The 22,343-nt window shown below is 48.4% G+C and overlaps 1 protein-coding gene across 1 annotated transcript in view; it reads left to right on the top strand.

Moving 5' to 3' along the window:
- Acss1 (acyl-CoA synthetase short chain family member 1) overlaps nt 1-17,821 on the top strand; it is a 51,195-nt gene extending 33,374 nt beyond the window's left edge. The window contains exons 6-14 of the mRNA XM_052723362.1: nt 4,425-4,572; nt 5,916-6,053; nt 7,111-7,203; nt 8,263-8,375; nt 8,712-8,838; nt 9,561-9,688; nt 9,809-9,872; nt 14,399-14,517; nt 16,045-17,821. Of these exons, the coding sequence (XP_052579322.1) occupies nt 4,425-4,572; nt 5,916-6,053; nt 7,111-7,203; nt 8,263-8,375; nt 8,712-8,838; nt 9,561-9,688; nt 9,809-9,872; nt 14,399-14,517; nt 16,045-16,224 (1,110 nt within the window). The 3' untranslated portion in view covers nt 16,225-17,821. The remainder of the gene's footprint in view (nt 1-4,424; nt 4,573-5,915; nt 6,054-7,110; nt 7,204-8,262; nt 8,376-8,711; nt 8,839-9,560; nt 9,689-9,808; nt 9,873-14,398; nt 14,518-16,044) is intronic.
- The last annotated feature ends 4,522 nt before the right edge of the window (nt 17,822-22,343 follow it).

Below are 22,343 nucleotides of genomic sequence, written 5' to 3'. Positions count from 1 at the left end.
TCCAGAGAAAGCCTTGTGTCCCAGAAAAATCTTGGCTGGTGTTTTAGTCTCTGTTCTATTGCTGGGAAGAAACACCATGACCAAGGCAACTCTTAGAAAAGAAAACATTTAATTGGGTGCTTGCTTACAGTTTCAGAGTATAGTTCATAATCATGGCATGAAGGCAGGTACGGTGCTGGAGAAGTAGCTGAGAGTTCTAAATCCTGATCCATAGGCAGAGAGAGAGAGAGACTGCACCCGGCACAGGCTTTGAAACCTTACAGCCCACCTCCAATGACACACTTTCTCCAGGAAGGCTACACCTCCCAATCCTTCTAGTCCTATCAAAGAGTTCTATTCCTTGGTTCCTAATCATTCAAATACATGAGCCTATGGGATGGGGGCCATTCTCACTCAGACCACCACATCTCACTCTCTGGTCCCCATAGACTTGTAGTCATGTCATAATGCAAAAATGCATTCAGTTCAACTTCAACGGTCCCCATAGACTATGGTAGTCTCAACACTGTTTAAAAGTCCAAAGTCTCTGAGACACAGGACAGTATCTTAATCATAAACCCCTGTAAAATCAAAATCAAAAAGCATATTATGTACTTCCAACATACAATAGCACAGAATATACATTACCATTTCAAAAAGGAGGAAAGCAAGCATAGTGAGGACATACTGGACCAAAGCAAGACCGAAACCCAGCAGGGCAAACTCCAAATGCTGTATTTCCATGTTTGGTGTCAAGGCACTTTTCAGATCTCCAACTCCTTTCAGCTTTGTTGACTGTAACACACTCCTCTCTCTTGAGCTGGTTCTGTTTCCTGTTAGCAGCTTGCTTTGGCAGGTATCCCATCTCTGGCGACTCCCACATTTTGGGAGCTCTAACACAATCCAGGCTTCACTTTCACAGCTTCGTGCAATGGCCTCTCTGGACTTCCATGCAAGGAAACCTATGACACACCCCTGGTCTCAGCAGCTTTCCTTAGCTGGAGGGAGACTCCACCACCCTTTCTTGTATCCCTGACTCTAAAGACAGCATCATGCAGGGGGTGGGGGGCTGAAGCTGCCAAACTCTGTTGCTTGCTGGCACTGGAACTTGACCCCTTACATTTGCATCAGCTTTCTGTTGTTAACGGTGGTTCCCTTTGCTGCTTAATTCCTTTTCACAAATTGGAAGCTTATCTGGGTGGGGTCTTGCCCTGAGGTTCCCACTCTATTCTATTTAGCATCAGGATTTCCTTTAATTTTTTTTTTTTTTTTAATCTCTTTGAGCATCGGACTTAGCTCCAACATCACCTTTCCTGGTGCTTTTCCTCCTCAAACTGTACATGTTGTATTTCTCTTCATTCAGTTTGCTCCTTTTCATTATATCTATGTACAGGTATATGTATATATATATGTATATACACATACACAAGAATGATTAATAACCACACAACAGAGTCAATACTAGGCTGTCTTGAAATCTCCTTTGCCAAAGCCATTAATCCAAAACTCTAATTTAGCCTCAGGTAGATTTTTAGAACAAAGTGAAAAACAGTCGTGTTCTTTACCAAAATATCACAAAAATGGCCTCTAGGCCACTCACTAATGTTCTTCCCCTCTGAAACTTCTTGAGCTGGGCCACCACAGTTCAAGTCACCCTCAGCACTGTCTTCCATGCTCCTATGAAAATGTCCTGTTAAACACTGCTTAAAGCATTCAAATGCTTTTCTAGCCCAAAGTCCCAAAGTCTTCCATATTCCTCCAACAAACAGCATGGTCAGGCCTGTCATAGCAATATCCCAGTCCCTGGTACCAATCTCTGTCTTAGTCACTTTCTATTGCTATGAAGAGACACCACAACCAAGGCAACTCTTGTATATATAAAAAAACATTTAATTGGGTACTTGCTTACAGTTTCAGAGGCTTAGTCCATTATCATCATCATGGCAGGGAGCATGGTGGCAAGGTGGCATTCATTACACTGGAGAAATAGCTAAGAGATTTTATGACCTGATCCAAAGGCAGAGTGAGATCGAGAGAGAGAGAGAGAGAGAGAGAGAGAGAGAGAGAGAGAGAGAGAGAGAAGGGGGGGTCAGGCCTGGTATAGGCTTTTTGAAATCTCCAAGCTTACCCCCAGTGACACATTTCCTCTAACAAGGCCACACCTCCTAACCCTTCTCAAATAGTGCCACCCCCTGATGACTACACATTCAAATAAATGGGCCTAGGGGGCCATTCTTATTCAAACTACCACAAGGGGTAGAGATAGGGAAGGGAGCATCTTTTTCAATACTTCGGTGTTTTTTAAAAGAGCACTGGGAGACTTTCAGGCTTTTATGGCTAAGAACAAACAGGCAAGAAAGAGTGTGTCTTTCTGCTCATTTGGTGTTGGAAGTTTTTTTCTGTGCCAAGTGTCACACTCAGGCCTTGGGGTATAAGAGGCCTGAGGTGGTCCCAGGAACCCAGGCAACTCTATAGCCCTCTCTCTGTGTGGCTATAACACACAGAAAAAAGGCTGTTGGATTAAAAGTCTGGTTTCCCCTCTGAGTGTGCCCAGCTCTGCTTTGATGTGGCTGGTTCAGCTTGTGCAAGTGCTGAGGCTTCCATGTCTCTGTGTTCTCAGTGGAAGATGGCTAGAGGCATCCACACTGGGGCTGTCCTGTACTCAGATGACAGTGTGTGCTAGGGTCCTAGGTTCAAATGTTGTTGATGCTTACCATGGCTGTAGGGATCTTTGTGTATGCTCACGAACAAGTGTACATGTTTTAATGCGCATGTATGTATTCACCTGGGGGAATGTTCACATGTCTATAAATGTATGTGATGCATACAAATGAGCCTATTTGCCCACATGCATGTGATCGTGTGTTTATAGGTGTGCTCATGCACATGGCTGCATGCTGATGGTATTTGGGACTCTTAGGGAAGAAGATGGTTCACTGTGAAGGGCGATAGAGGTGGGAGTGACATTGGGGCATGCAGTGGATGCATAGACTTTCCTGGCTGCTGGGCCTTTTGGAGAATGACTGCACACAGCCCCTGGTTTCCTGTAAGGGACTATGGAGAAAGAAATCTCCAGTCCCAGGACAGACAATTTGGATCTGAATTGCATACATATTTTTTTTTTTCTGCTCTTGTGTGCTTGGAGTTTTAAGCTAAGAACATCCTGATTCCCCAGAACAGTGAAAGTGCCTTTCTTCTCCAGAGCATCCTTGCTGGCCTGGAGACACAACTTTACAAGGGTCTGATTGCTCACGATCTCTCACAGCTGCTTGTAAACTGCTGATTCCTAGAGAAACTGACCCTGTCTGTGGTAGCAGGAACTGGGGGACTTCCCAACCAAAGATTAAAAATATTGTTTTTTGAGACAAGGTCTTCCTATGTAGTCTTGGCTGGCCTGGAACTTTCCATGTAGATCAGAGTGGCCTCAAACTCAGAGCTTTGCCTGCCTCTGCCTTCCAAGAGTGAGGCTCTAAAGCTGTGTGTTACCATGCCCAGCAAAACTCTTTTTTGAACATACACAAATCCTACCAAAATCCAATCTGTGGTTCAAAGAGTTACTATATAATGAACATCACTTTTGGTGAAGAAATAGACTACTAGTCTTGCAGAAGCCTCCTCTACAGTCCCATCCTTTATAATGTGACACATCACTGACCCATGTTCCTTTCAAGGTTCACCCCAGAGCCATATCCCTAGAAATCCATATTCCTGTTCATCACATTATTTGGATGTTTTCTTTACCCTGTGGGTTCCCCTTTATCCCTTTCATTTCCTTGGACTGTGTCTATGGCAGCTGGGTCCCTCTAAGCTTTGTTTTCCTCAAATGGTCAACAGGATCCCAAGATGACCCTTCAGCAAGGGGAAGCTGATGGTGCTCCATGGGTGCTTGCATTTGATTTTTTAAAAAATTTAAATGTTAAAAAAAACAACACTGATATAAGGTAGTTCAGAAATATGCCAGATTTTTTTTTCTTTCTCCTGATGCTATGAGTTGAACTTAGGGGTTCATGTATGACAAGCCTGTACTCTATTGCCAATGTACTTACATTCCCACTTCAAGTTGCCACACCTTAATTGTACAATGAGATGAAATGGCACCGCTGGGCGTGTACGTGTTCCAGGACATGGGCCATCTTCAGCTCACAGATAAACTCCTGAGCAACTTCCTCCTGTAGCTCAGCATGATTTTGCTTGGAGTTTCCCCCTAGGCTCGTGTACCGTGTACTGTTTGGTACTGGCTATACTGCTGCTGTCTGTGTGGATGATTCTGTCTTCCACTGAGCTCTGTGGGAAACTCCTACAAGCCATCACTCACCCTACTCCCGGCAACTGTGGTGGCTGTATCAGTTACAGACTGCTGTGCAAATGACTATGCCTTGGTGGTGGGCAGGAAAAGGGTGACTTGGGGAAGGCAAGTTCTTGAGGGTCCCTTCCTGTGTCCGTAGCTCGTGTTTGACTACCAGCCAGGTGATGTCTTTGGCTGTGTGGCTGACATCGGTTGGATCACAGGGCACAGCTATGTGGTGTATGGACCCCTCTGCAATGGAGCTACCACGGTCCTTTTTGAGAGCACCCCTGTTTACCCGGATGCTGGTGAGGACCAAGAACTCTGGTGAGGCCTGCTCTAGGTAGTGTGGGAGGGATCTCAAGGTTGGAGGGAAGGGTCACAGAAGCCTGGAGGCTTGGATCTGGCAAGGGAACTGTTCTTGTGTCCCATTGACCAGATGCCAAGTGGACACTAGAATGCTACATGAACTGGAGCCTAGTGCTGTGTGCAGAAAGATCAGAGGGAGTTGCTCAGGGAAGAATCTCATTTGAAAACTCCCCATTTCACTTTCACTGCCCCTGTACTGGAAGCTGGCTGCAGAGAGCATCGCTTTAACATTCTCTGTCTCATATTTAGGGCCACCCCACTTGTCTACATCTACCCTTTCCTCAAAGCCTAGGCCAGCTGCCCATCTTTCCTTCCCTCCTCAGCCTCACTGCCCAAGCCTTTAGGACCATACGTGGCTTGTAGCCACCCTTGTTAAGCGACACTCGCTTTGAGGGTATGGCCTCATCCTGCTGTCTTTGGTATTTCTCTCGCGCAACACAATGTCCCCAAACATTTGCTTTAATGTAGTCAAATTGCGGGGGCTCCACTGCTGGCTCTTGCCCTAGCATGCCACAGTGTTGGGGCATGAACTTTTCCTGATGCCTCTTGGTCCCCTCCAGCGGCACTCAAGGAAGCATAATGGAGTGATAGCAGGGATGGAGGGTCATTGCTTAAATGCAGCTTCAGGGAATAGTGTGAGCTACCGAGTTTCATGAGTATTAGGTGTGTGTTTTCTGGGCACATGGCTGCACACATACCGGTGGCTATGTTGTTACCAAGGGAAGACGAGTCATTTTTTTTTAAACTTGCAGCAATAACATCTGAAGCTGATCCCTGGCTAGCTCACGTAGAATGCCTTGCGTGATGCTGTCATCTAAGGTTGGGTGTAGAAGCCTCTGCATGCCACCTTGTAGTTAGGGAGTTCCCTAGAACTCCATTCTTCAGGGATGGTATTGGCTCCTTTTCTGTGATCACATATATAACCCCAGCCCTTAGTAACTCTGAGTTTAGCTTGAATGTGTATCAAATAGGCCATGTGCCGGGCGGTGGTGGCGCATGCCTTTAATCCCAGCACTCGGGAGGTTTAACATTCTCTGTCTCATATTTAGGGCCACCCCACTTGTCTACATCTAGCCTTTCCTCGAAGCCTAGGCCAGGTGGATCTCTGTGAGTTCGAGGCCAGCCGTTCGAGGCCAGCCTGGGCTACCAAGTGAGTTCCAGGAAAGGCGCAAAGCTATACAGAGAAACCCTGTCTCGAAAAACCAAAAAAAAAAAAAAAAAAAAAAAAAAAAAAATAGGCCATGCATGGTGGGATCTTTGGCTGACTCTGCCCCTTTTGTAGGTCGCTACTGGGAGACAGTGCAGAGGCTAAAGATCAACCAGTTCTATGGTGCCCCGACAGCTGTCCGGCTGCTACTGAAGTACGGGGATGCCTGGGTGAAAAAGTATGACCGATCCTCCCTGCGCACATTGGGGTCAGGTGAGCAAAGTGCTGTGTGGCTTAGCATGGGCCTGAGGCTCAGAGTGCTAGGCAGTGCTGACTGAGTAGCCCTGACAGGTGACTAGCAAGAAGGGCACCCCATTGTTTCAGCAGTAGTTGCTTTAAACTGATGAGCGAGGGTTGTGTGTTAGTCCTGGAAACTTTCCTGACAGACACTGAAAAATCACAAAATGCTAAGGCAGAGTACCTCTTTTCAGAGGCTTAAGATCCATCAAACGTACAGATGCTAAGGAGCCAGGTTGATAAAGACTTTCTTTCATACATAACACAGATGACTGCTACCAAGATCAACTATAGAAGAATATAGACTAGAAAGCAGAATAGGATATGGAAGGCTCCCTTTAGCAACCTCTTGTGACCACTGTAGTTCTCTCAGTGTGTGTTCTTATGTTCTGAACTTCATGTGGATGGGGCCATACAATGTGTTGTCATGGGTAGCAATGGCTTGCTTATTTTCATAACTATATGGTATTCCACTATATAGATATACCCCAACTTAGCCATTCTACCCTTAAAGGCAGTCTCTTTCTGGCTGTGATGAGCAAGACTGGCATAGATCTATCCTTGTACATGCCCATTTTTTTGTCAGGTGTCTACTTTTAGTTCTGTGGAATGAAGTCAGGAGTCAAAATTTCAGATAGTGGGGTAAACACACCTTTAGCTTTAGTAGATTCTGCCCCTGACAATTGTCCAAAGTAGTTGTACAGGATGTATACTCTCTTAAATATGTCAGCAAATGTGTCACTTGCTCCTCAGGAACTCTGTGTGCCCGGTTTCAGTCCTGCACTGTGGGTGAAATTCTGTTTCCCCACATTCTTGACCCTTTTTTTCTTTGCCTTTTGAAGTGTCATGTTGAATGTACTCATCATAATGTATATTACTCTGAAGACTATGGACATGGGAACACAGGCCTTTCCAGGTCTTTTGATGTAACCTTCAGGAAGCTCCCTAATCATTTATTCGTTTTGGCTTCTGGTTTTCTTGAAGACTACTAGTTTTTAATTTGAAAGTAATTCTTGCTTTTGTGTGGATTCAGTGGGAGAGCCTATCAACCATGAAGCCTGGGAGTGGCTCCACAAGGTGGTGGGTGACGGCAGATGTACGCTGGTGGACACTTGGTGGCAGACGGGTGAGTGTCCCTGAGGGGGAGTTGGAACAGGCCTGGGGACTAGCGGGGGACTGGAGGGGCTCATGCATGCCTAGAGCCGGGGTTCATGTTCTCAAGTGGCTGTGACGGTGCTCACCAGGCCCGTGTCCCTTCAGTATGCAACTGTAGAGGAGAAGGCTCAGAGGTACAGCCTGGCTGCTGGGGGATGTGCGATGCTCTCCTGAGTCTTGCTTTCATGTGCTTCTCGCAGCCTCTGTGTGAGCCTCAGAGTGAGGAGGAGATGAGGTGATATGCTAGGGCAAGTGGCCTAAGGCCAGTGGACTGGCAAGTTCTCAGAGTTCCCTCTCTTTTGCAGGCGGTGGCCCTTTCCTGGCTTGCTTCCTTCCTTTTTAAATTTTGGTGCAGCACTGGGAGTCAAGCCCAGGGTCTCATATGTGCTCATTAGTCTTCTGCCACTGAGCCACCCCTTTCTGAACACAGCCACTTCTGAGGAGGACAAGTCCTTTTGTTCGAGGGATCCAGAGTCTAAATTTAAATTTTGGCAGGAAAAGGAAGTTTTCCTGTGGCTGTTTTAATTTGTCCTTTTTTGAATATTTGACTCCTTGGGATGTTTAGGGGAAGAGGCCACCACTATACAGTAACACAGCTGTTGGAAGTCTTGGGTTGCAAGTAGCCAGCATGAGACAGGTTCAAAGAATAGCGCTTGTCTGTGCTGGAAGACTTGGGACAGAGAACTTTTCACAGTGGGCCTCATGAGTTGCTGCCATACATGCTGGCCACACGGACTTTACTATTCATTGTCGTGAGCCAAACAGGTCCTGGCTTCAAGCTGTTCATTTCTTCCATCTTCCTATGCAAGTAGGTGGCCCTTTCCCCTTTCCTATTTTAAACACAGGCCTGACCCAGTGAGAGCCTATTAAACAGAGAGTAGAACCCGCACCCATCTGCTGAATGCAGAGCAGAGGGCTCTGCTTGTGCCCGCAGTGGAGGAGAGTGCAGTCCAAGCCTAGATGGGCATGTTCTGGAAACTACCCACCCCTGGTTCTCAGGTCAATCGGTATTCCTTCATCCTTCCTCCAGAAACTGGTGGCATCTGCATCGCACCACGGCCCTCAGAAGATGGGGCAGAGATCCTCCCGGGTATGGCCATGAGGCCCTTCTTTGGCATCGTCCCAGCACTCATGGATGAGAAGGTGAGTGGGGTCCTGCAGAGGTTGTCCCCTGTACATATGCCTTGCTACTCATCTGGCAAGCCTTCCACATCCCCTGCTTTCTGTCTCTTGCTGAGATGCACGGTCTGGTCCCTGGAGTAAAGGCCAAGTCCTCACACACTCTCTGCAGCTCCTTCTTAAATGGAACGGCTGATGACTGCTGCAAGCCAGGGCCCTCATCAGATCTTGCCAGAAGGAAAGTTCTTGACAGTTCCGTTCAGTGCTTCATATTTTCTGCCTCGGGCCAAGCAGTCAGGACTCTGCTTTTCTCCCAGAACTAGCCAGGTCTCTCATGAATGTGTCTCCCTTCATCTATAGGGCAATGTTGTCGAGGGTCGTGACGTCTCTGGGGCCCTGTGCATTTCCCAAGCTTGGCCAGGCATGGCAAGGACCATCTATGGTGACCACCAGAGGTTCATAGATGCCTACTTTAGAGCATACCCAGGTGAGCAGCTAGGGTGGATCCCTATACCTTCTCCATGGATTCCTGGAATCATGTTTCCATAGATAAGGGAACTGGTTAAATTCATGGCAACTGAGTGTAATGTGATGGCTTTATGGAAGCGAGGCTCTGAAGACTTTCCAGACTTTCCTTAACTTGACTGGGGGGTGGGGTGGGCATACCAAGCCTCTGCAGGGGCCTGGGTGGACATGAGTGTATCCATTAACACATGGCTTTGGTCTGAGATGGATATATTGGTATATACTGGGAAAGATGAGTGAAGAAACATGCTTGGGAAACTGTCACAAAGGGTGGGTGTTCTCACAGTTTACATTCATGTTCTTCTCACTTTTCTTTTGGGTCCTGAGTTGGAAGTTTATGTGACTGCCACCATCTCTGCCTTGCTGGAACTAGTAACTTTCAGTCTCAAGGTTATAGCTGACTCTCATCTTGAGGGGCATCTCAACTGTGCTTCTGTCTGTTTTCTGCTCTCTGGACATTTGCAGTCTTGACATCATCCATGGGATGTGGTCTCAGTGGCACTTGCCTTCTCATTAGAACACAACCTGCCATATCACCTAGAGAGGTGTTTTTGCATTAGTTGCTGGAGGGAGATCACAGATCAATAACAACCCAGCCACCTTCAGAGTTAGCTTCCAGAGTGGGGCTGGGCCATGGACTGTGCAGAGTCCCTGGCACTGAATGCCCCACTATGTATGGTGCAGGCTATTACTTCACTGGAGATGGAGCTCACCGGACTGAGGGTGGCTATTACCAGATCACAGGGCGCATGGATGATGTCATCAACATCAGTGGTCACCGCCTGGGGACTGCAGAGATTGAGGATGCAATGGTAAGCTCAGCCTGCCTTTTACTTACTGGTACTCTAATGACGCCTCTGTTGATCTCAGAGTCAGGGTGGGATTGTACACCCCAAGTCACATCAGGGCCTTTTGTCCTCTGTTGTGCACAGGCTGACCACCCTGCTGTTCCAGAAACTGCTGTCATTGGGTACCCTCATGACATCAAGGGAGAAGGTGAGTGTCCCCTTCTCTCTACTGTGGAGGGTCATGCCCAGCAGGATGCCCAGTAGAAGGAACCGTAGGTCTCAGAGGATGCAGGGACAGGCCCTTGTGGGTCATACTGTTACCTTCTGGTGAGGAAACTGAGCAAGGTAAGCATTAAGGGTCTGAACTGTGAAATGCTCAGATTTGCTGACCTTTAAGGACACTAGGCCACAAGAAGCCATGACCTATTCAGTCCCTGGCTAAGCCTGGACAGTCACCTCTGTTCCTAGTGTCTCTGGGACACTTTGTAAGCCACATACACGGCCCCCTGCCTAGCTACCTGCTTGGTTTCAGCACACATGTCAGCTCTGCTGTTGCCTTACCTATGCACTGGGCTATAGCAGACTGTGTGCTGCCCTGAGACGTGACCTGTGGGAAATGTGACCTGTGATTCCACTGCATTTTGATGCAGTGAGGGAGGGCAGAGCAGGTATCAGAATGATCTTAAACCAATTATAGCTTTTTTTTTAAAAGCCTTTCCCCATCCCCCAGCCAGCCGATTTCTAAGTGGCTGTGTCTGGAAAGGACACTTGAGTGTTGCAATGGCAGGCCCACGGCACTCATACTGGTGTGACCTGGCCGTATCCTAAGCCTGTGTGAGGTCACTTCTGCACAGAATGACCTTGTCTGCCCTGCCCAGGGGCCTGGGATTGAGTGTTCTCTTTCCTCTTAGGGACATTCCACGTTACAGCTTGCTCTAGCTGACACCTGTCTCTTGTCTACGCTTAGGTGCTGCTGTTCTAGTATTTACTCAAACATTTTAACTTTTTTAATGTCCTGGCTAGAACCCAAGGCCTCAAACATGCTAGGTTTGCAGACTACTACTGCACCACAGCCCCCAGATGCTGCCTTTTCTTTCTTTATTGTATTTTTATTTTATGTCTGTGTCTGCGTGTATGTCTGTGCATTGTGTGTTCTGTGCCCACAGAAGATAGGGTTGTGCACGGGTGGGGTGGGGTGGGGTGGAGTGGGGTAGGACATTGGATCTCCTGGGGCTGGATTTACAGATGGTTATTAGCTGCCATGTGGATGCTGGGAATAGGACCTTGGTCCTCTGGAAGAGTGGCTGGTGTTCTTTTCTTTTTTCTTTTTATTTATTTATTTTACATACCAACCGCAGTTTCCCCTCCCTCCTCTCCTCCCGTTCCATCCTCCCATCTCCTTTCTGTCCTCTCCCCCATCCACTCAGAACGGGTAAGGCCTCCCATGGGAGTCAATAAAGCATGACATATCAAGTTGAGGCTCCTCCCCGCTGCATCAAAGCTGAGCAAGGTATCCCATCGTACAATATAGGTTCCAAAAAGCCAGCTCACGCACCAGGGACAGATCTGATCCCACTGCTAGGGGCTCCACAAATAGACCAAGCTACACAACTGTCACCCACATGCTGAGGGTCTAGGTTGGTCCCATGCAGGCTCACTAGCTGTTGGTCTAGAGTCCGTGAGCTCCCATGAGGCTGGTGTTCTTAACTGCTGAGCCATATCTCCAGCCCCATCAGATACTTTCTTTGAAATGACTTGTTGCAAAATTTAAAAAGCAATTTTTTTTTTTTTTTTTTTTTGGTTTTTCGAGACAGGGTTTCTCTGTGTAGCTTTGCGCCTCTCCTGGAACTCACTTGGTAGCCCAGGCTGGCCTCGAACTCACAGAGGTCCGCCTGGCTCTGCCTCCCGAGTGCTGGGATTAAAGGTGTGCGCCACCACCGCCCGGCGCAATTTTTTTTTTAAAAAAAGGTGCTAGCCGGGCAGTGGTGGTGCATGCCTTTAATCCCATCACTGGAGAGGCAGAGCCATGTGGATCTCTGTGAGTTCGGGGCCAGCCTGGGCTACCAAGTGAGTTCCAGGAAAAGGCGCAAAGCTACACAGAGAAACCCTGTCTTGAAAAACCAAAAAAAAAGTGCTTTAAAAACAGCATCCTTCATTACCATAGAACCGATGTGCTGATGTGGCTGAGGCTTTGTTAGGGGGACACAGGCATGTGGGAGAGCAGTTTGGGGCAGCCTCCAGCAGAGGCCATGTCTAGATATCATCAGGATGGGAAGTGGGTAGCAGTGAGAATAGTTCTTCATGGGTGACTGTGAAGGTACCTCATTTGGGTAGGGACCTGGACCACTTTTGGGGCCTCAGCATTTTACATCTCTGTAGTCAGTCCAGGGATCTGCAGTACACTGGTGTGCTCCCGGCATTTGGAAACTGTGAAGGTTCAGTTTGAGCTTCAAGACAGTGTCAATACTTCAGTCCTGAACCTGAGAGGGCAAGGAACTGCTGAAAGCAGCCTGTGACTCCAGGCACCTTCTGCCTTGCCTTTAGGTGTATATCAGCCCCTGGATATGAACCCTAGAGAATATGCACAAGGTCAAAGAAACTGCATTGCAGAGGGATAGCTTTAGGTTGGGCAGGCTATGCTGGGTTGTGCTGTGTCTCAGCTGCTCTGCCCACATGTGGGTTCTTCAGGGGCACTCCCAGTGTGGTGCCTGATGCTTGCCACTCTCTCTGGGCCCTCTGGCCTCCTTCTGCTCTGGCAGCAGCTCTCAGCATAGGAATTGCCAGCTCTTCAGTGCTTGCAGAGTTGGGAGGGGAATTTACATATAGTAAGTGTGATTGTAGGTCTTGCATTGGCTTCTAACAGATTTGGAATAACTCATTCACAGTTTTTAGTTAATGTCAAGCTGCTTGAATGCACTTGCATATCTGTCCCCACTCCCTCTGAACAGTGGAAGCCCCTGGCTCTGATTTGACTGGGACCTGAACATTGTGGGCTTTGGCCAGCCTCTTGTCCTGCTGATTTAAAGCACACTGCTTTCTGGATCTTCATCTGCTCCTCCACCAGCCTTTATCCCTGCCTCTGGAATCAGTAATCCAAGTCTGTCTCCAATGTCATGTCAACTACCAAGACGAAACAGTGCAGTTCTTTTCTCTGAAGACTTCACATGTGGACAGAGTCAGAAAGAGTGTCATAGAGTTTAAGTTAACCAAGCTGGGCTTTGAGGGATGAATACGAGTTTTTTAGGTGGACATGGGAGAGCCTTTCTAGTAGCAGCTTAGTTCACTACATGTAGATTATAGCTTGTACAGGAAACAATCATTTGTCAACGTAATTAACAAGCACCTGCTATACTCCAGGCATGGTTTTAGATGCTGGAGACACACCAGTGAATGTGAAGTAGGTGACGCCTCTTCCATCATGGAGCCACCTGATGGCATGGTCAGGGAAGAGAAAGGAGGAGCAGACGCTGAACAGTAAGCACGGTCAACGAGGAAGCTACAGAGTGCAGCAGGTTCAAGAGGCTCAGGGGAAGGATACATTTGGAAGATGGAAACCAGTGCAGAGCAGACAAATGAAAGACTGGAAAGCTGTGAGAAGTATATATATATATATAAATACTTTATGTGAGGAGGGACATGGCAAGTAGTAGGGACAGGCCATCAGAAATGGTGTCAGGACATAGGGCAAACAGTACAATTAGATCCTTGTGTGGCAGTAGGAGCCATGGGACATCCTTTTCAGAACTCTCCAGGATACTGAAAAATGTCCTCTAGTGTTTGTGCTGACACATGCACTCATTCACCTTGCAGCCTGGCAGAACTTTCTTCCATGATGAAGCTTTTCAAGTCTGAAGTTTGAGACTGTCTAATACAGTAGCCCCTGCACACTCAATGAGCGATTGAACTACGGCCGTGCAATGGGGAAATGTGTGTGTGTGTGTGTGTGTGTGTGTGTGTGTGTGTGTGTGTGTGTGCGCGTGCGCGCGTGCACGCGTGCACGTGCATGCATGTTTTTATAGTGCACTTGCATGTGAAGGTCAGAGGTCAGAGTCAAATGTCTTGCTCAGTTGTCCTGCACTGAGTTTTTTGAGACATGGTCTCTCACTGAACCTGGAGCTCACTGATTGGCTAGGCTGGCCTGCAAGCTCCAGGGATTCTCCTGTCTCTGCCTCCCCAGGGCTAGGATTATAGGCATACACCACCATGCCTAGCCAGCCTTTTTATCCAGGTGCTGGGGATCTGAACTCGGGTTATTATCCTTGTATGGCTCCTACGTTGCTGATTGAGTCCTTTCCCCAGCCTCAGGGAACACGTTTTTAAGTTAAAAGACCACTGTGCTAAGCAGCCACCGTGTTGTTGGGCATGGACCCAGGTGTTCACCAGGGTGCTGCTACACAATTTTGTGTCCATCTCCAGGCAGCCCACACCGTGCATTCTTTCACAGCTGAGAGAACAGAATGTTAAGTCACATGTCCGAGGTCACGCACAGCCATCAGCACTGCCTCTGGGTCACGCTCTCAACCATGCATGACTACCCATGTGGGACACGGGCATATTGTTTTCACTTGCCGGGCCGTGGGCAGGCTTCTTCAGGGTTGCGGGAGCTGAAACCAGTTGTTACTATGTAGCCATCTCATGACTTGGAAGCCCTCTGGGTTTACAGCCGCTGGTGACCACAGAGTCAAGCCAGACTCAGGCAGGACCTAGCACTCTCGGGTCTTTGCTCTCTTCCAGCTGCCTTTGCCTTCATTGTGCTGAAAGATGACACACGTGATACGAACGCGGTAGTAAATGAACTGAAGTCGGCAGTGGCCACCAAGATCGCCAAGTATGCCGTGCCTGACCAGATCCTGGTGAGTCAACTCCCCGTCAGGGGGATAGCATCGCTCTCTTTAAATCTCCTCTGCTTTCCACAAATGTCAAGCAATGGTCAACTTTTACAAGCATGGAGCTCCTTTGCCACCAATGTCAAAACTGTCCTTCGCGGCTTGGGCTTCCCTGCGTGTTTTCCTGAGACTGGGAAAGGCCATAGCATTTGAAGTTTACAGCACATACCTGTTTAGGACACAGCCCTGGGCAAGGCTAGATGCTTTTGCACTGTAGCCTTTGAAGGCTGCCTTCAGGTATAGGACTGAACGGTAAGGAGAATAGAATTTTTTCTTCTTCTTTTTGGTGGTGCTGGGTATGTGTTTGCTTTCTATCTCTGTGACACAATGCCTTAGACAATTAACTTAAACGGTGGGAAGGTTATTTTGGTCCACAGTTATAGTTCATGGGTGGTTGGTTGGGCTGTATTTTGGCCTGTACCCACACTGCTTATTTTGGTGTGAAGCATGTGGCAAAACAAAATCATGGTAGCTGAGAAGGAGGGAGAGCTGCAATCCTAATGTGTCCTTCAAAGGCTGTTGCCTGAATGACCCAATTTTCATTCATTGGGCCTCACCTTCTATAAGTTCCATTATCTCCCAATAACACCACAAACCGGTGATCATACCTTTAACACAGTCTTTGGAGGGCATTTAAGATTCAAATCATGAGAGTATCGAACCTAGAGACATGTGAATGCTCAGCATGCACTCTACCACTAAGCTATGGCTCAGCCAAATTACAGATTTTAGATTCAAGAGACATGGAAAGCACCAGAGTCCTCCAGCCCTGTGGGGTTTCTGAACACGGCTCCTAGTCCCAGCAAGGACTCAGTTCCCGTAGGAAGGCCCGGGCCACCTGTTAGTCTTTTCAGGTTTTCTTCCTTCACTGACACCTCTCCATAGTGATTTCTGGGTTTGGGATCCTCTGAGGCAGAAAGAGTCTAGCTCCCCTTCATATCGCTCACAACTGCTGGCCTTAACAGCTGGACTTGTGACGTGAACTATTTCCAAAGACAGAGTCATTATTAAAAATTTTATATACATGAAGCCCTGGGTTCAGTCTCCAGCTAGTACTACCATTACCACACACACACACACACACACACACACACACACACACACACCCCTCCCAAACACAGTTCTTAAAGTATTAGCTTTTGCATCAGACTGTAAGACAAAATTTTCTGCGCAGTGGCTTTTCCCCAACTAAGTCTCAGGCTTGGGATGAGAAGGAACCCACTCAAGTATAGTGGTAGGCAAGCAAAGGCCCAGCAGTCACACTTGGAGGAGGCATCAGCAAAACTTGGTCACAGGTTAGATCCTGCCCTTTGGGTTGATTTCAGCTTCAAGGCCAGGTCACAGGGGGATTAAGACCTTCCTTGGCTCATATATCAGGCAGCTACTGTGGAGTCTTCAGTGAGAAATGTCCACAGGAGAACTCTTATTTCTGTGCAATGTGACACTGGAGACAGAGGGCACTGTCCAGACCCTAACAACACCCATCTTTGCCAGGTGGTGAAGCGTCTCCCCAAAACCAGATCTGGGAAAGTGATGAGGAGGCTGCTAAGGAAGATCATCACCAGCAAGGGGCAGGATCTAGGGGACACCACTACCCTGGAGGACCCCAGTGTCATCACGGAAATCTTGAGTGCCTTCCAGAAGTATCAAGACCAGCGGGCTGCCACCAAGTGAGGTGTGCCTGTGTCTATGCTCAGACAAGGACCCCTGGCAGTCCTCAGGGAAAGGAGCCTTGAAGGTGGCTTGTTCCATCTAAGCACATGACCCCTCTACTGTCCTACGTGGGGCCAAAGCCCCTTTTTTCCTTCTGCGGCCCAGAGGGCCGCCTCTGGAGGGGGAGGCCTTTGTCCTACATCTGGTTTCCAGAATGAAGTCATAATCGGCAGTGAGCCAGCATGGGGTGGCCAGAGGACTGTTCACCATTTGGCTTCTCCAAAGCCATCATGCTTTCTCCAGATGTGTCTAGATATAAAACACAGATGTTTTATTTTTTGTACTTTTCTATTTGGGGAGAACAACAGAACACTGAACTGTAATGTGAACATTAACATTTACTCTCTCTCTCTCTCTCTCTCTCTCTCTCTCTCTCTCTCACACACACACACACACACACACACCACACACACACACACACACCACACACACACACACACACACACACACACACACACACACACACACACACACACACAGAGGAATTGGGGAAAATCTCCCTTCTTGTTTCCCCAGGGAAGCATGAAGATAACAGAGTGTACTTTTTACTAGCATTTGGCCTGCTTGAAGTCCAAATCAGAGATGTTTGTGCCTCTGTCTTACACAGAACTCTCCTGATCCTGCTAATCCGAGTTGCCACGTCCACTTGCTGTGTCTGTTTCATATTTGGTTCATTTGGTTTATGTTATAGAACAAACTCAACAATTCTTATGTTTTGCATGTTAGGGATTGCACTCAGGGCCTTCTCCAGACTAGGCAAGCGCTCTACCTCTGAGCTACACACCAGCACCTCTAACTCCCAAGAGACAGGGTGAATGTCCTCCCCTTTACTTGTAAAAGCATTTGGGTTTGTTTCTCTAAGCTGTGATCTGGAAAGAACTTCTTTCCCCAAGGTGCCTCTTAGTAGGAGGTTGCCATTGCTTCAAATATGTGAGGTTGTTTGTGGGAGTCAGTGAAAACTCAGGTGTCTTATTAAGGTTCTGGGCTCCTGAAGACTCTGCCTGCCCTTTCTTTTGTGGTTGGAGAAGCAAGAACCACTGTGGTCCAATTATGACACTTGGTGCTCCCAAGCAAGCTCTCTCTCAATGTGCCTTAAGTCCTCTAGACATTGGTGGGTGATGCAAATTGTGAAGTCATGAAAAGCTTATTTTGTAGCTAGGTGTGGCTAAGTATGGGAGGCCTGAGGGTGTGGCAGCTCTGTGAGCAGGGCCCCAGGGGAGGGGGAGGAGGGACTATTCTGTCTAGTCCACAGAATTTAGCTATATGGGTGTTTCAGGGGTATCTTAGTTACTACACACCTACTGTGAGTTTAACCTGTGCTGACTTCTTGGGAAGTAGGGTAAATACGCTGTCACTTCCAGGAGGTGGAGAGGTTGTAGTACGCACAAATATTGAATAATAGTCCTTTGTTACAATCAGCAATGAAGAGTCATGTGATGGACTTGGTTGACTGTAGTTACTATGCCCTTTTAAATGGCTTAGGTTTCCAGGTTGCTGATACAAGCTCTCAGAATGATCTGTATAAATATTCAAATAAAGCTTTATTTTGTTCACTCTCTTTTTTTATGGTGATTTTTTTGGTTGATGCTGTTCTGTCTTGTTTCTTCCTGATGTTAGAGATTGAACCTAGCGAATGCTAGGTAAGCACTCACCTCAGACCTCCATGCCTCTTTTCCCCTCCCTGAACATAATCCTAAGGGAAAAACTAGAAGGGGTCTATTTACTCAAAAGACAGCACACACAAAAAGTGTCGGTTGCTAAGTGTATTCATGTGGGTGTGTATTTGTTCATGTGTGTGCAGGTGCTCTTGTGTGTGCGGATGTGCATACGCGCGTGTGTGTGTGTGTGTGTGTGTGTGTGTGTGTGTGTGTGTGTGTGTGTGTGTGTGTGTGTATGTAGAGGTCAGAAAACAATCTTGGATGTTGGGGTCCACAGAAGGGAGCGGAGCTTGCTTTACACAGCAGGACTGCATTAGGGGATGGCTTGACCACGTGCGTGCTCACCAGGTGTTTGGAATGTTCTGCACTTGGCTGTGCTGGAGGGAGGTCTTTTGCTCTACCCCTTGGCATTCCTTTAAAGGCCCTTTGTCAAAGAAGGGCCCGATGGGTTTTGATCCAGGCCCTCTCGAGGCTATTCTATGCTTCTATCTGTCTCTCTCCCTCTATATTTCTATCTAAATGTTTCTCACTTCTCCCTCCTCAAGAGTACCCTGGGAGAAAAAGTGGGAGCTGGTCTCCCACACTTGCAATACCATCTACCTTTTGTTTTTGATACAAGGTCTTTCACTGGGCCCAGAACTCACCAAGTGGCTAGTCTGTCTGGCCAGTGAACCCTAGAGACCTGTTTCCACCTCCCCAGTGCTGGGGTTACAAGTGAACACCTGCCTGTTGTATCCATGCCTGCCTATGTACCACGGCTTCTGTGGCTATCCATGCCTGCCTATGTACCATGGCTTCTGTGGCTATCCATGCCTGCCTATGTACCATGACTTCTGTGGCTAGAACTCACGTCCTTATGCTTGCAAGGCAAGCATTTTAGCAAGGCAAGCTACCGTCACACTGCTTCCGGAAAAGCCATCATTTCTGCCGGAAAACCACCCCCTGACTTTGTTAAGTGGCCAACTCTGGCTGTAGGAATGAGGTTATAATGCTCATTTCCCAGTATCACAGGACCCAGCCTAAGTGACATGCTCAAGAATGGCCATGTGACATTGCCAGGGCCACTGAGAAACACACAAAGACACCATGGAAGTTGACAATTATCTACCACTTGCTAGACAAGAAAAGATGTGGCCTGTCAGAAGAACGAAGACCCAGGGATTAGTGGAGGCCTTAGAAAGCTACCTGCCTGTTTCCCTTAGGACTTCCCATCTTGTGTTTGGTTTTTTTTCTCCTTGAGATTTCTGACAAGGAGCCAAGCTCTTGGTACTGCGGTGCAGAGAGAAGAGCAGACAGCTTGTAGAGATGGGTTACAGAGAGTAGCCCAGTACCTTGAGGTTGGTCAGTCTGAACAGCGTCTCTCAGAAGTGCCTAAGATCACGTGTGTAATATTCGTATTCACAAAGGCAAATTAAAGCTAGACTCAGGAAGCAGCTGTGCCTTCTGAGGACGTTCCACTTAAAGTGGCTAAAACGAAAGCCACCAGACTCAGGAACCACAGCTTTTAAGCGTGACTGACAGCCCTGTTCAGTCTTTAATAAAGTGCGGCTTTATTTAATAAATGAGGCTGGAGAGATAGTTTAGCAGGTAAAGGCGCTTGCGCTCAAGCCTGATGACCTGAGTTCAATCCCCAGGGCCCACATGGTGGGAGGAGAGAACTGACTCCTGCAAGTTGTCCTCTGACCTCCACGTGCGCACTGTGGTGCACACACAAAGACAGAGACACACGTACCCCAAAGGACAAATAAATGGCAAAAATATCTGGCAGTGAGATGGCTATCGCTTATGCCTTGGCTGCCAGACTTACATGAAAGGAAATCACGGGAAATGCTGGGGAGCATCCATCCCTGGCATACCCACAGCAGCTGAACTCACGGTGAAAAAGAGATTCGTGGTTCCCGCAATTTCTCCCTTAAAGGTCTGATTGGTCACAACACACAGAGAGTGGGCTACCTTGTAGTCCTGGTTCTGGGCCTGGGTGGTAGCTGGGTTGGTCAGCCTGCCAGCTTTCCCTCATCACCACCACCCAGGCGAGCTCTCCAGCACTGCCCCGGCTAGCTCACCCAATGTGGCAGATAGCAAGGACCAGGGACAGTCCAGCTCTCACCCGCACTCACAGCACTGGGCCCAGCCCTACAGTTTTGCCCAAGCGAGGTGCAGGGCCTGCTCTCTGGATTGGGGCACTTGGTGAGGGGCGGAGCCAGCTTTTCCGTTCTCAGTTCTCAAGCCCCCAAGGTGGGCTCTCCCTCCTGTCTCGAGGTGGCTAGGGTTGGGAGGGAAGGCATGGCTCCTTACTCTTGACATCTCATGGCATACCAGAGAGAGGGCGGGGGCAGCTCTCCTGCTCTCACAGCCACAGGCCCGGTTCCCCTGCACCCCTGCCAACAGGGTCAGGGAGGTGCCGTGCCTGCTTTCCCATGTGCTATAGCTGGCTGGGGTGGGCAGGGCCAGTTCTCCCATTCTCATGGCCCCCGGGGGCCAGCTCTTTCACCTGCTGCAGGTGGCAAGGGCCTAGGGGAGGGAGGTCATTTTTTTCCTCACCCATGCCACCACATGGCAGACAAGGGGCAGACAGGGTCAGTCCTCCAGTTCTCATGTCCCCTCCCCCATGCCTGCTCACCTGCGTCCCCGCCAATGGGGTCAGCTCTGTTGCGCTGCCCAGGCAAGGTGCAGGGCCTGTTCTCCTTAGTGCAGCTGCCAGTGGGTCAGCAAGGGGCGGGGGGGCGCGGGGGGGGGGGAGGGCCGGGAGGTGGGGGAAGCCATCCCTCTCTCGCCCACTCCACCTTATGGTAGAAGAAGGGTGAGGCCAGATCACCCATGTGCATGATCGCCCTTGCCTCCGTCAGCAGGGTGAGCTCTATTGTGCTGCCTGCGCTAGGTGTAGGGCCCACTCTCCCAAGTGCTGCAGCTGGTGAGGGGCACGATCGGCTCCTCCACTCTTGTGACCCTGGACCAGCTTTTCCCACCCACAGCAGGTGATGAGGGGCAAGGAGCAAGGGGGATATCTCTTCCTCTCCCATGCCACCGTGTAACAGTCTGTGGGGCTCTCTCTCCCACTCTTGCATATTCAGGGTCGGATCACCCGCACCCCCCCCCCCCACCAACAGGGACAGCTCCACTGTGCTGCCCTGGGGAGGTGCAGGGCCCACTCTCCAGAGTGGTGCAGTCAGTGGTGGGCAGGGCCAGTTCTCCCTAGTTACAGCTTGATTTTTAGAGGTATCTTTTTATGAACTTTGAGGTTCTCCCTGAATGAGTTAATTTGGGTAGAAAAGTAGCCTAGATCTAGTCCAAGGGGGACATTTTTTAGGTCCAGAACAAGGGAGTGTTTTTCTAGGTCTAAATTGAGGAGCTGTCTTCTATCTCTGGACCAATGGGATGCAGTCTAGATCTAGACTAAAAGGCCACCTTAGAGATGTAGGCCAAGAGGATCCCTCCCTCAAGGTGATGATTTCCTTTTTTTTTCTTTTTTGGAGGAAATGTGCCAGTGAGCTCAGTGACCTCTAATCTGATACATATATATATATATGTCCCTCTATCATCTTGTTTAAAAATTTTGTTGGGTAACAGGATTAAACCAATTAAATATAATATTTCTGAGTCTGTTTATGTTTTATTTCTTTTCTTTTCTTTTCTTCCTGCCTCCTTTTCTTTTTTGGTGCTGAGGATGGAACCCAAGGCCCCAGGTTTGTTAGCCTCCATTAGTGAGTGAAACCCTGGTCCCCCTACCAATTTGTTTTTAACTATGGTATCAAACATAGGTATAAACAACTTTTACTAGGAACTGAATGTCTGTGACGCCACCCCCCATTCTTATGTTGAAACCCTACACCTGAAGGGATGGTATAGGGGAAGCTGATGAGGTCAGGAGGGTGACACCTTCATGAATGGTATAGTGCCATTATAAAAGGGTGTGGAGGCACCTAGATCTTCCCTGTGCAGAACACAGCAGGGACAGTGATACATGCAAGCCAGGAAGTAGTTTCTTGCCAAACATGCAATCTGCCAGTGTCTTGGTCTTACTTTTCCAGTCTCCAGAACTGTTTGAAATGATTGTCATTTGAGCCACCCAGTGCACACATTTTGTTAAAGCAGCCCAACGTTTTTAATCATATTGTACTGGGGGGAAAAGGGACTGGAGAGAAGGCTTCTGGACTGTCCGAATTCTGAAGATAAGCTGCCTCCCTCTAAATAGGTAAGGACTTCAATACAAAGACATCGTGGAAGTTATCAGGCAAACTGCATGTACACTTGGATGGCTGTTTACATTCTGGGTGCCTGCAAGAGGGCTCCTTTGGTTACCATGGAGTTAATCAACAGAGGCTCTGGGTTTCTGGGCATGGTTCCACCTTCTAGTGCCCAGGATTCCTTGTCTGTGTTTACTTGGTATTGATGCCCTTCACCTGCCCTTCTACAGAGGAGCTG

This window comes from Peromyscus californicus, unplaced genomic scaffold (assembly GCF_007827085.1).
Source record: "Peromyscus californicus insignis strain IS unplaced genomic scaffold, ASM782708v3 Scaffold_7__1_contigs__length_154581171, whole genome shotgun sequence".
Classification (NCBI taxonomy): Eukaryota; Metazoa; Chordata; class Mammalia; order Rodentia; family Cricetidae; genus Peromyscus; species Peromyscus californicus.
This window is presented reverse-complemented; position numbering and strand designations above follow the sequence as displayed.